At 39.7% G+C, this 14,699-nt stretch overlaps 1 protein-coding gene across 3 annotated transcripts; it reads left to right on the forward strand.

Annotated features, from left to right (window-relative positions):
* Nucleotides 1-1,393: 1,393 nt before the first annotated feature.
* Nucleotides 1,394-11,941, forward strand: LOC6585804 (inhibin beta chain). 3 transcript variants are annotated; one of them, XM_044007124.1, is made up of 6 exons: nucleotides 1,394-1,507; nucleotides 3,338-4,504; nucleotides 5,854-6,729; nucleotides 10,087-10,337; nucleotides 10,405-11,036; nucleotides 11,172-11,941. In XM_044007124.1, the coding sequence occupies exons 2-5, from the start codon at nucleotides 3,463-3,465 to the stop codon at nucleotides 11,032-11,034; spliced, it is 2,799 nt and encodes a 932-aa protein (XP_043863059.1). In that variant the 5' UTR covers nucleotides 1,394-1,507; nucleotides 3,338-3,462; the 3' UTR covers nucleotides 11,035-11,036; nucleotides 11,172-11,941. The 3 variants fall into 3 exon arrangements, with proteins under 3 accessions (XP_043863059.1, XP_015016222.1, XP_043863060.1); XM_015160736.3 differs by lacking the exon at nucleotides 1,394-1,507 and adding an exon at nucleotides 1,529-1,684; XM_044007125.1 differs by lacking the exon at nucleotides 1,394-1,507 and adding an exon at nucleotides 1,529-1,684 and having other exon boundaries at nucleotides 11,694-11,941.
* The last annotated feature ends 2,758 nt before the right edge of the window (nucleotides 11,942-14,699 follow it).

Genomic DNA, 14,699 nt, shown 5'->3' on the forward strand with positions numbered 1-14,699 from the left:
GAAATCCACTTATAGCGACATTTAATTTATTGTCATTTTTCGCATTTTTTTCGGCACGTCGTAATATCCGGTTAATGTCTTAAAAATATAAGAAAAATCGTCGGGATAAGCGGATTGTCGTTAAAAGCAGAGACGTACTAAACGGAGGCTCTTTCATATAAGTTTGCATGGGGACCAACCAAGACATCGAATTTTCGTTGACATAACCGGTTGAACGCTTTAAGCGGAGTCGTTATAAGCGTATTCCACTGTATTTTTAAAATTTTACATCCGAATTGAGCTGAGATAACAGATGATGTTTTAATTACAGAGTTTTTCCAAACTGCCTCAAATAGATCAAAACCAAGGAATATTTAAATTATGAGACCGAAAATATGCAGACTATCTACTGGCAGATTTATTATCAATGTAAACATTTAAATACAGGTATAATGTTAAAATTTCTATTATTACAATATGAAAAAAACAACGCTAAAATATTTGCTTATTTTTCAGCTAATCGTTTCTCTTACTTTTTGTCCTGATTCCACCATAGTGATAGTAGGTTATGCAAAGCGAACAGCTGATTTGACAGCGTGACGTCATTATTTCAGAAAATGGTGGGCGCGCGTTTGAATTTGTATGAAAATCATGCAACGTTGACACTGTTATTTGTCTTAAAGCTAGTAGACTAAATTAAACTAAATCCACGAGTTGAACAATTTAAGGTTTTTGCTAATTTTTATATTCTGAGCAGCTATTAATCACTTTTACTATCGTGTCTTCTACCAGGGCTTGCTGCAGGCATCAGTTCGCATACGTTGATTAACCAGTTGAGTTTTGTGTGCCGAAAAGGAAATTTTTTTAAATTTCCGTTATGCTCGTGCAGTAAAACTGAGGGTCCAGGTCTGGAACATTTGCAGCTTCGATTTATAGCATTGAGCTTGTGTCCACATAGCGATAACTATCAGCTGATATGTAAAGCAAATTCATTTATTTCGTTTGCCGCTATGCACAGTAAACACCAGCTAAAGATTCTCGCGTGATTGATTGTACTCCTGGTATGGACATAATAAAACAGGCTGTAATACAAATCCAATTTACATTAATATATACATAAAATATATATTGTACAAATAATAATAATAATAAGCAATTATATATTTTGGTTCATATTTAAACAAAACTTCATTCCGTATTGAAATGAATAAATTTGCTAGCAATATGCGATTAACGTAACTTAGTAAAAAAAAAAAAAACAGTTAGAAGGAATTTCTACTGTATCAGCTGATGAAATGCCGATTTCCATTTTGTTTCGCTCGCTTGTTGCCAGTTTTCAGTTTTCGGTTTTCAATTTTCATTTAGTCCGTTAGCGCCGAGCGGAATAAACGTTATTTCAATCCATACAAAAGCGCTTGATGCTGAAATCGAAATAGTTAAAGTTTAAGTTTAAGTATTGAAAAATGAAGTGATCCGCAAGAAAAGCTCAGCAAATATAAGTTCTATTTATTTTATGAATTCAATCAAGGTGTTATTAAAATATATATAAAATAATTTTATTAAAATTCTTGCAAGCTTCAAATCCAATTTCAATTCAATATAATTTGTTATGTATTTAAATTAACATCTATACCACAACATAAAAAACGGATATCAAAGCTAACCAGATCAAATGGAGAGAACATATGTACATCTATGAATATATGTATGTATGTATGTATGTGGAATGCTAGTTGTGTGCATATACATATGAATGTACAACGCCTTGTACGAATCCGTAAAGAGCATATATGTACATACATATGTATGCATGCATACGTATGTATATAACTGTGCTTGTACATATGAATAGCTACATGTGGCTGTGTGTGTGTGTGCATGTAAGTTTGGTGAATTTTTGCAGTTTTTGGCTAACAATCGAACTTCACTCCATCTACCAAAATGTGCTCCAGACGTACTGTCTCCACTACATTGGCACTGTTAATATATGTGCGCGCGCCTGTGTGTGTGTGCGTCTGTAAGTGGCTGAGTGTGTGTATGTCAAAGTCATACGCTAATGTGCGTGTACGAGTGTGTGTGTTCGTGTCCATGTGTGTGTGCCCACATGTGTATATATGTATGTGTGCAGAATTGCTTGTAAACAAATTACCTGCAAGTTGTCCACGATGATGGACAGATAGTATTTGATTTTAGGCTTAATAGTTACTCAATGACTAAAGAAAACCAGGTTACTATCAACAAGTTAGGCTTAGAACATGAATTTGTTAAACAATAAAACTCGTATTATAGCGAACGAGTTAGGCTATGTACATATACATATGTATAAAATGCATGTATGTTTATCAAATAGCTTACATCAAATATGTACGTACATACATAGAAAAACGAGAAAAATAAACTTTTGTTCCACGTGTGACAAATTCGAATGGTGCCGAAATTAGAAGAAAAAAAACAAAAAACAAAATAGATTGTGTCATCGTAGCTTAAAGCTAAGAAACTCTCCAATTTGGCTGTAGCTGTGGCAGTAGTTGTGCCCAGCCTGCACCCCTCCACACAGCCCACAGCCTTCTGTCCACGGCCCTCGGCTCACAGCCCTCGGCCCACAGCCCACAGCCCTCGGCCCACAGCTGGCATTCATATTGGCGCTGTTGGCGTCGTCTCGTCGCATCCTTTTGTCAGTCAGTCGTTACAAATGGTTTGTAGTATATTTGTACTCGTGAGCACACATTATGTGTGTGTAGGTACATGTGTATGTATGTATGCTCGCGAACTAGGGAAAATGAAGAAATGCACAAAATGTGCGCGCACACAACATACACATTTATACATGCATCAGTTGAGTTGCATACAAGTTGTTGAAGTTGAGTGTGTATTACACACACTATAAATTTATATCAAACGACGATGATCCTATGCAGATCCCTTTTCCCTGGTATGACCAGACGACCTGAAAGTGTAATTGTTATGCTGCAGTAGAAATATTCCAGAACAGTCCATTCATGTTCATGTTATCTGCGAGAAGGATGTCAACTACACGAACTAACACGTATGCAGGCCCGTGGGACGTGGACCGTGGACCGTGGACATACATATTGCCCAATGGCCATTACATATGTGTGCGATCAGGCCTCTCCCTCTTTCCGTCTCCTTCTTGATTTCCGATCGCTCTCGCGACTTGCATTTTGTTGCATACTTTCCGCCGCGTTCTCAAATTCACATGTACATACATATGTGTTAGTGTGTGTTGGTATTCGAAATTGGTTAGTGATATTGCTCAGATTGATGGAATTGTAATGAATACTTTTAGAAAGAGATATTGCTTATACCTGATACTGATATCCATGCCTCTCCATTGCAGGCAGTGATCGCGGATGTGCAATGGCGAGTGCCGACTACTGAGCGAGTAGCCATAAGCGCAGCACCAGCTACACCAACTGCAGGGAAATAATCATGCAGTAGCCGCTGCATAGGCAGAGGTTGACGATGATGATTGAGCTCAGGCAACAGGAATTGGCTGTAAGGGAGTCAGCGGCAGGTGCAGTGAGGGACGTCAAATGTATCTACAATTGCTCCTGCTTCTGCTGTCGCCAGGGATGTTGCATTGTTGTGTGCTCCTGTTGCAGCTGCAACACCTTCAGCTGCACAAGCTACAACAACAGCAACAGCGCCAGCAATGGCACCAACGGCAACAGCAACAGCAGCAGCAACATCAGAATCGACCGTAGAGGCATCAGTCGTCATCCGATAGTTGTTGTCCACACCGCCTTCCAATCGATAGTGGCTGCTCTAACGCTGATAATCGGCTACTTAACATTGTTCAAATTGAGCTATCGTGCCTTAAGGTCCAAAGCATCCACAGGCCTGGCTGCTGGCAGCGCAACAGACAGCAACTGCACCAGCACTGGCAGCAACAGCAACAGCAACAGCAACAGCAACAATGCTGACAGCAAACTGAAAGAGCAATATGGGCACGGTCACGCTTCCTATGATATTACCAATGATCAGCAGTTGAAGACGAATAACTTGTGCAAAATGTTTTTCAATAACCGGAAGAGGCAAAGGAGACGACGAAGGCGGCGACGACGTCGCCGGCGCCGCTACAACAACAACAATGGCAGCAGACAGGCCGGGAGCTGCAAGCAGCAGCAATACCACGATAGCAGCAGTGATGCCACGTGCCTTTCCATCGCGGTGTGGACAACAGTCGGGCAGGACGACGAGGACAGGAGCAGCAGCAGTAGCAGCAGGAGCAAACCATATAGAGCACACGCTGTGGGCACTGCGTATGCGCCAACGACGACCTTTGTTTCGAGGTGGCCCTCGATTAACTGCAGCAATAGCATCAGCAAGGCGAAGCGCAATCGGGCCAACCTGCTTTGGCTGCTAATCGGCATCTTTTGGCTAGAGGTCAAGCTCATCAACTGCAACGCTATCGCCAGCAGCAACGGTTACGTCTCCTCCCTAGTCGCTCAGAAGGGCTGCACTCTGTGCCAACTCGAGGAGGGGATCTTCTACAGCGAAAAGCGTGAGTTTGATAAACTGACGTTTCAGCTCCACGATCGACTGCAAGAACCAAACGATGCCAGTAACCCACAACACACTCAGATATAAAATGTAGAAAAGACTCTTTCTCTCTCACTCACTCTTTCTCAGCTTCCCATCCACCAATCGACCATTCCTCAATAGAGCAAGGGCAGGACCCGATCGTGCGAGTGTGAGGAGCGAGTTTGTTCCGGATCTACTATCTATGAGTTGTGGGGACGGTTGCGTAATTCCTTTGGGGTCAAACTAGGACCTATCAAATAGTTTCCCGAAGCAATATTTACATTGCATTCAGTCCTGTGAGCGAGATTAAAATATGTATATCTGTATATGTGTATATATATATATATACTAGCTGACCCGGCAAACGTTGCTTTGCCTCCAGCTTATGAGCCATGGTGCATTCATCCCAGGTAATAATTGTACACTGTTTCAGCACAGTGGCCATGGATGATTTTGTTTTAATGTTACAAACTGCATCTGGATTATTTTGATTGTTCAGTGGCAGCTTGAAAGCCGAATGAGCTGTTCTGCCTCTATCTTGTAAAGTGGCTACAATGCCAGATTATGCAACGGCTAATGCTCGTATCGCGGCAAGAAGCAAAGAAATAAGGAATGATTTGCCACCCATAAAGTACATTTTTAAAAAATGTATAAGGTTCGCTTGGCATTAGTAGCAATGAGCCGACTTTGTGGTAAACTTGGCCTTTGATTTTGGATGTGAAATTGAACTGTTGACCATTTGCAGCAGTATTTTTAGCTATTTCCGTTGCTTCAAACGATGCCAATTGAAAACTCGAATTGAATTTTCGAATTGACTACAAGAACAGCGAAGAATCTGGATCAGTACCATGAAGGAAGCCGTGCAATGGTTCCCCGGTGGTGTTTGAAATTCTGGGAGTTTTACTTTTCCTGATGAGGCTCATTTATAAATTTAAGGGCAGTGCAGGCATTTCTTGTCCAATGTACCAATGAGCACTATGGAATAAGCGTAATATTTAGCACCAGGCTCATACTGAAATGCTAGGTGAAGAAATGAATGTGATGTAAATGCTCGAAGTACTTGTTGACATTGTCGGTCAATTCCTCCACGTCTGTATACGTATATATATATATATATATATATATACATATATACAATAGATACGCTGCCCGACTGTCTAATAATATATAATTACATTTGAAATCTCGAAGATCGATTGCATTTTCTGCATCCTTATCCTTCCTCTGCTTGGGTTTGGCTACATTCCATTTGAATACAATGTATTTGCACACTTCTCATACAGCTTCTAATACTTACAAAAACACTTTACAATTATCACATTTACACAGATAACCCACACACAGAATACAACAACAACAACCATAATAACAACAACAATAATAATTTTGCCTATAAGAAAAGTATTCAGAGAACAAACAATAATATTATGGTCAGTGATCGTGTTCGCTTAGAGTCGATTAAACGGCAAATCCTGACAAAACTCGGACTCACTCATAAACCAAATGTATCCCATCCGCTACCCAAACAGTTTATCTGGGAGACAATCTATCGAGCAGACGGCGGGCAAATGGTAACGAACGATGTATTCGAAACAAACGCCATCTTGGCAAATCATATTCATGATCGTAGTCAGCGGAAGAGAATGCGAACCGTCATTAATGAGCTCAACGAGAATCGTTTCGACAGCCCAAGTATGGCATATATAATTGGTACTACAAACCGGAGCAGCAGTAAAAGTAAAAACAAAACGAAATACCATCACTTAAGATCCGTCTCTTCAGGAACAGAAGGAGAAAGGGATAAGACAATCCATGGATCGGATACGCGAACAAGGATAGGGAACCGCAACTCTCTCGACTGGAATAAGAACACGAAGTCAAAAGCTTATAGTGAATCAACATATCTTATAGATATAAATCGGAGTAGAGATAGTGATAGCACCAAAAACGACGTAAGCGGCGGTGCTGCCGCCGACTTCGGTCACGACGATCATATATATTTTAACGATTACAGAGTTCAAATCCAAAACAAAGACCATAAGCAGAAGCAGAAGCCATCAGGCAGTAATAACGCGCGAGTCAAAAAGAAGCAGAGCCGAGGAGGCCACGATGTCATCACTATGCACGATCAAGACAATGTCAATGGATTTGAGCGCGAAGACTACTTTGGCAGCACACAAGAGATAATTACGTTTGCTGAGGAGGGTAAGTATCAATTGATCTACTTGTACTCTGTGTCGGCTGTTGCCGACTAGGTCCCTAATTTCACCCTTACCTTTCCCTGTTGTGCACAAGGCTTCCCCAATAAGCTGTTGCCAGCCTACAGTGCCAAATTAGCATAAGAGATTGATGGATGTTGGAGATGTGTATGTTAGCTCGATAGCTATCGATTAATTAATCAATCGATCGACCGCCAAGGAATTCAAGTTGCAACATGAAAATAATTTTGTACATAATATGCATAATGTAATATTTGAAATATTATTATATTGGTTTTACGCGATTTATCATCATTTCATAAAGACACTCACTTTACCCAAATTGGAAACATATTTTTTAGAGAGATCGAGAATTGAACTCTCGTAGTTAGTAACCGATTGTCGATAATGTATGTATCAGTGTACGTATGGCTGCAGCCAGGCCAGCCAGATGGCCCTCACCACTCGCCTCCCCTCCTACTTAAACAATAAACAAATAAACACAATAAACTACACCAGACGGCAGTGTGTGTGTGTTGCATGATATGCATACGCATTTGTGTGTGCTTGTGTTTATTCATTGAAGCAATGCATGCAAATGCTAACGGCAAATAATACCGTATGGTAAGCCTCGCATGTCAATGAAAAAGGAGGCGCAGAAGGAGAGCCGAATGGCTGTGTATACGCCCACAAACACCCCCACCCATACCCACAGCCACACACACACTTACGAGTATGTATGCCCATATGCGTAGACAGACACCTTGTCGTAAGTACAATACTAGAATAGGGCATAAGCGGGCTCAAGTGTCTCTGCTACAGTCTTCTCGTTGGAGGCGGCTCACATGCAGACCCCTGTGGACTCGTACACAGGCACACACAGATACACGTGTGCCGCTGTCATTGTGTGTGTTTTGGTTTTGTCTGGTCGACGGGACTCCCGATCCGACCCCAGACTGTTTGCACACACACGCGAACACACACACACTTGCGTAGAAGTAATGCGCTGGCGTCTGAGTGGTTCTTGCAGACTGCAACGGTGAAGTACTTTCACTATTGTTCTTAGGTGTGAAACAAGAGCAACAGACAGGGTAAACAATTAAAAATGCAAAACGATAAAAACATACATACATGTATGTACGTGGAACGAAAGTACTCTCTAGTCGGCATTTAGCCTCCGCCAGACAATGTTTTCAATACACGCTCGACCAGTCCAGCACCGGGTATATTGACTAATGTTTTTCAGCTCGAAATATGTACATACATGCATAAGTATGTATGTATATGCGCCGAAGTTCTGGCTAATCGGCTTAGTCAGACACTCTTCAAACGCCAGCTGGGCACCCCCGAGTATATTAGTATTATATATGTCTATAACAAATCATCTCTGTGTATTTTACCCTGCCTATTGATCTCCTTAATTATGCCCTGAACCCATTTTCAATGGGAAATCAGTGTTAAATGTATGTAACAGGCAGAAGAAGGCGTGGCAGACCCCATAAAGTCTATATATTCTTGATCAGGGCGACGAGCTGAGTCGATTTAGCTCTGTCCGTCTGTCCGTCCGTCCGTCTGTCCGTCCGTCTGTCCGTATGTTTGAACGCGTCCATCTCAGAAGATATAAGAGCTAGAGACTTGAATTTTTTTTCCTAGATCCGTGTATAGCACGCGCATATCGAGTTGTGCTTTAAATATCGATAACTTACCCCGTTATTTTGTTATCGATTAAAAGCATTATCGAAAACCAGTAATAAATTTATATCTCCTACATCTTTAAAGCTAGAGTCTCCAAATTTTAAATGTATACTTATATGCATTTGATACAATTTTGGTTTTTGTCAAAATTTACCCCTCACCTCTAATTCACCCCCTCACCCTCACATTTGTAAAAGGCGTATTTCAAGTACTAAGGACTTGTGCTTTGGCAAAGGCATATACATGCTATAATCATAATCTGAAAGTTTCATGAAGATCGTATGTCCACAAGAAAAGTTATTAAAGAATTAAGTTATCATGTAAGCGCACACGGCAGCCCATGCGTGTTTATGTGTGTGTGTGTATGTATGTGTATATGTGTGTGTATGCGGATGTGTGTTTGTGTATGTGTGTGTGTCTTGTGTAACCAGAAAGACGCGAAAATTGATTGAAATAGCTATTGCTCGAAGGGTTCAGGGGATCGCGTAGTCGAGCAATCTCGATTACATTCTTACTTGTTATACCCTCAACCCATTTTCAATGGGAAATCAGGCAGAATGAGGCGTGGCAGACCCCACAAAGTCTGTCCGTATGTTTGAACGCGTCGATTTCAGAAGATATAAGAACTAGAGACTTGATTTTTTTAAATGACCGTATATACAGCGCGGACGTCGAGTTTGCTTTTAAAATTCGATAAATCATCCCGTTATGTTTTTATCGAGTAAAAACATTCAAGTTCAAGTCAGATGCCACTATAGGTAATTGTGAATGATTTTTCATTTTTTTTAAATTTCTCAAATATTCAATATAGCATGTAGATCATATGCTGAAAGTTTCATTAAATTCCGTTTAGTCAAAAATTAATAAAAAATAATCAAATTGGCCAATTAACAACCGCACATGCAGCAACTACAACAGCATCGTATACGTGTGCACACATACATTCAAACTTCATCTGGAACATTCTTTGAATCACATCAGCTGTTAGTTTCGTTTAGTTTTGGTAGATGGCGCAGCAGCAGTGAATCTATTTGAGTTTTGCCAGCGCCGCTTTCAAAAGTGAGGTGGCGTAGTGTGTTAGCTGCATGACGCTCGATCGAAAGGTCGCGGTTCGAATCCCGATCGGTGCAACTGATGTTAATTCTTTTAATTGTTTTATGAGTTTTCTATTTAATTTATATTTTTAAATACACCGAAATTGAAATTTTAACCATATTAGATGTGCGTTTTTATTAGTTGGGTTCAGGGTAGTATCTAGTCGAGCACTCTCGACTAGATTTTTCTTACTTGTTAATATCTGCAATCGTTTGCTTTGAGGTGATTCTTGCTAGCCCCCGAACCACTCCAAGAGGGGCCCACATTCAAATAGCTGAAATAACTCCTCCATACTTTCCTGGGATTATGTTCCATGCGTCCGTCCCTCTGTCTAAATGTGCGCAAGCCATATCGCCGCTATTGGAGCTAAAGGCTTGGGATTTGGAGTATGTACTTTTGTATTCCCCCGCCTGATAAAATTTAAGTTTATTGCACTGGCCGTGAATAAGCATTCTCTGGGTAGGTGTGTGCACCTGCAGTGAATGAAGGAATGGGGCATCAGGATTCTACTGGTCGGGCATTTTCTACTAGAGTATTAGCCCGTTTCTAACTTGAGGTCATCTTATATTGCCAGGTGCACAATTTCAGCAATATCGCATAGTGGAGTTCGCCGCGCAAAAAGCAGGTATACCAAATCAAAAGATATACATTAGGAGTGCGCAAATGCATGTTCGCATCGAGAGACAGGATGTGAAAAGCGAAGCTGTGAACCGCGATGCGCAACCGACGATGCACACTACGCGGAAAAGTCACGCCAACGGGCCTAGGCAGAGGATAAAGATTTGGGTATTTCGAATGAGCGACGGCATCAATATGACTGAGAAGGTGAGTTTCCGTACATCCGCTGTATACCTGTTGATGTAGAGCAATTTTAAATATTTCTTACAAGCAGGCAATGGATCAGGCGTTTCTGTTTCGAGCCCTGTTCGAAGTGGACACGGAGCGCTTGGGTTGGCAGAAGTTCGATCTTACTGAGACGATTCGGGAATGGTACAGCGATACGAGCGGAGAGAATCTACGTCTCTTGATTGACTGCACTGGCTGCGGCAGTAAATATTCACTGCAACTGTTTCAGCTGTCCGGGCCAGTGAAATCGGCATCGGATCGCTACTTGAATCCGAACCGTCCATTTCTCGTCCTACACACGGAATCGCCAAGACCCCGCCGCGTCCGGCGACGTGCAATCGATTGCGGTGGCGCATTAAGCGGCCAATGCTGCAAGGAATCCTTTTACGTATCCTTCAAAGCGCTTGGCTGGGATGACTGGATTATAGCGCCTCGTGGATACTTTGCCAACTATTGTCGGGGCGAATGTACTGGATCATTCCGCACCCCAGACACGTTTCAAACATTTCACGCACATTTCATCGAAGAATATCGCAAAATGGGCTTATTGAATGGAATGCGCCCCTGCTGTGCTCCGATCAAGTTCTCAAGCATGTCCTTAATCTACTATGGCGACGATGGTATTATCAAACGTGATTTACCGAAGATGGTTGTCGACGAATGTGGATGTCCTTAATTGTGAGTAAGATCATAACACATCCATATATATATATATATGCACGTACATACTTGAGCATCTATGCACCATTTCCGATCGATGTGAGCTGATTTCTAAAGCGCGGGAGCTGATATCCTTCACTATTTAATTATCAGGTAAATCATCAAATAAAACGCCTACTTACGACAAGTTCTTGGAGAACGCCTCGACCAGAGCAAATGTTAAACAAAGAATGAGTTTGTATATCTAATACGTTTGTGGCATCGAAACTGCCTATTGATGAGCACTTTCGCTAAAGGACTATATCGCTAGGATGTTGACAGTCGATTCCTGGTTCGATGTTGCACTTGGACTCAAATGCCAATCATGAAAGGTGACAAGGAAGCTGCAGAATCTCCACTATTTCAATTTTAACGCATTGATAGCCGACGTACGTGCACATATACCCGCATGAAATTCAGTTCTCTAAAGTCTCTCTTGGCAGAGAGTCACGAAAACAAGACTAGATTGAGTAAGATCGTCGTGCCACGCTTCCTACCTGGATGCTCTTGCCCGTATACATTTGCACAAGCCCATTTTACTCTGAACTCCCATTTTAGGGCAACGGGTTTTGGGAACTAAAGCGTAATTAAAATGCAAACATTCTATTTGACACCTTATTTCATTTTGATTTTCAGTTGAAACGAAATAAAGAGAAGAAGTAAAATAAAATTGAAGTGGACTGGAACTACTAAGCCAAACTATTTATTTCCGTCCTTTGACATACCTTAATACATTCCAAAAATGGAGCTACAAATAGGCTACCAAGTAATTCTGTTGTGCCATGGGACTGAGGCATGAGATTAAGATTGAGAATGAATTTATGTAGTCAAAAATAAAAATTAAAAACGAACTAAAATAAAGTTTACAAAAAGTGCCTAAAATATTTAAAAATTGCCTAATTAAATTGAAATAATATTTAAGATTAAGTAATTTAGTAACAACAATTATTATAGTAACTATGATAATCTAATAATTTCAATATACAAAAACAATAAAAAAAAGTGTCTTTATCAAAATATTCCCTTGGAATAGAGAGCTGTGCTGTAGCGTAGCCAGAGGGAAAAGAGGAACCAGAGTGAGGGATGTCAGATAGGGTCTGCAATATTCCAGATGCGCCTATTCCAATATTCAAGCCACGAATATATATAGATATCAAATTAGATCCGATTGCAAAATATTTCTTTATTTAATATTATTTCAAATGAATTTATGTTTTTATTTACATCTGAATGAACGGAAACACACGCAAGTAAAGTTAAACACAAGTTACATATATTTAAATTTCTATAGTATAATATGTTTACATAATTGTATTTATATAAAATTAAATTTGTCCGCTTTTACGCATATATTTATTATTTATTTTTGCAAATTTCTCGGAATAGGCGCAGAAAAATGTTCGGTTTGCCGTATAGTAACATAGTTAGGAATGGTGATTTTTATACTTCACATATTTATATTCAATTATTTATTGATTAAAATAATCAAAAATAAGAGTATTTATGGAGAGATACAAATATATATACTACATACATATATATAAAATATAATACATATTAAAATACAATTTTTGATAATGTAAGCTAAAATTTGAAAACACTAGCTAGAAAATGGTTAAGTTCTAATAATCATATTGTACATTAAATATATTTATTCCAATTACATCCTGTTGCTCAGAACCAAAATGCCGTTAAAAATACTTAAACAATAAAGAACAATAAGCAACATTTGTTAATATGCCTTTAAATTTGTAAGGATTGATAATAATTATAATAATAATCTAAAAATTAACAATAATTATAACAAAAATGATAATAAATTAAATTTTTAAGATTTAAGCAACATCTATAATTTCTTTAGACTTTCAGCTAGCCATCTCTCGCAATCCATCAATTCTGTTTTAATAACACAGTGTACATATGTATATATAGACACTCGATGACAGTAGGACAGGAGAATGCAATTCACCGAGCGTATTATAATATAAGGGTAGAAATATGTTAAAGCTGATATAAACGAATCGCCAAAATCAGTTATATGAGTATTCACCAAATAGGAGTGCTCTAGAAGATTTGGCCAAGTACGTTTATATATTCCAAAATGTAAGTCTGTTGTGTTATAAGTATTTACGGATTCGCTACGCCTTAACGCAGATAACAAAAGAACATTGCACAACATTAATATATTTTACTTACCTCGTGCACGAGCATCAAAAGCAATAATAGTACTCTACCCCGAAGTGTCAGATTAACAGATAAGCGCCTTCCATATATGCTCACTTATATACAGTCACACGCATACATACGTAAACGATGCCCCACCTCACACCACCCCTATTTTGGGGAACTATTTAAGTTGATTGAACTTTGGAAACTTCTAGAAGCACTAATGGGTCTTTCAATTAATAAGCGCGGCACATAAGTATATGTACGTATAAAATCTAAAATACAGGACACTAAATTGAATAAAAAAATCAGAGAGAGAGAGAGAGAGAGAGAGAGAGAGAATGAAAGAGATAAAGAGAGGAGAGAGAGAAAAAAGCGGAAAATAAGGAAAGAAAGAAACATAGTAAGACCTACTGAGGGCGTAGCAAATCTGAAAAAAATAAGAGAGCTCTAGTCGACTTGGGGATACCCTGAACCGTCCAAGCTGAGATTATAATAATTGTGCACTTCTTATGCACACATATGAACATAGTCATGCATCCACACGCACGTATACGCATGCGCTCTCCTAACTGCGCAGTAAGCAGCGACTGCGCTTGGGCTGCACTGCAATGTGGGCAATACTATGAGAATTTATTAGTTAAATAATTTCTCTTGTAGTAGGACTATCTTCATGAAACTTTTTGAACGTGATTAAAAGGTTAAAATATGTGTGCATTCCAAAACAAAAGTCTCTAGTACTTGAAATACGTTTTTTACAAATTAGGGGCGAGGAGGCGTGGTATCCAAAATCTGTACATTACAAAATCTATGATAAACTTGTACTGTGTATGGTATACACGAATATGCACACAAAATTTCAAGTCAAGTTATAAGAGCTAGAACTTCTGAGATGTAGGTGTTCATACGGACGGAGGGACGGACTGACAGACGGACAGGGCTGTATCGACTCAGCTCGTCGCCATGATCAGGAATATATATACTTTATGGGCTCTGCGATGCTTCACATACTTTTCACAAAACCATTATATACTGATTTCCTGTTTTCAATGGGTTCAGGGTATAAAAGAACAGAATATTTTGAACTTTGAATAAAATTGGCAGGATCTGAGCCGTGAGCGAGTATTTTGCAGTCGGTGTCGCCTTATTGCAACATTCTAATTCGCTTGAAGCTCCCGGTCATGGCAATACCGATATCGATAGCGATGCCGATACTAATAGTGATAGCGATAAGGAAAACTAAACCATTACATTAGACGATGTCAAGACCTCAACGTCATCTATCTATTCTAGGGTCCCGCATTGGATGGACGATCTACACATATCCTCATCTAAATCCTCTTCTAAATTTTACAAAGTCGCGAAATTCGGAATGGATTCGAAAACGTATACGAAGAATTTCGAAGCGATATTCTCTCTTACGAACTGTAATTTTTTCTGTCGGGTATTGAGCAACGGGAATATGTGTTGCTGCTT

Source organism: Drosophila mojavensis, unplaced genomic scaffold, assembly GCF_018153725.1.
Source record: "Drosophila mojavensis isolate 15081-1352.22 unplaced genomic scaffold, ASM1815372v1 contig_151, whole genome shotgun sequence".
In the NCBI taxonomy this organism is placed as follows: domain Eukaryota; kingdom Metazoa; phylum Arthropoda; class Insecta; order Diptera; family Drosophilidae; genus Drosophila; species Drosophila mojavensis.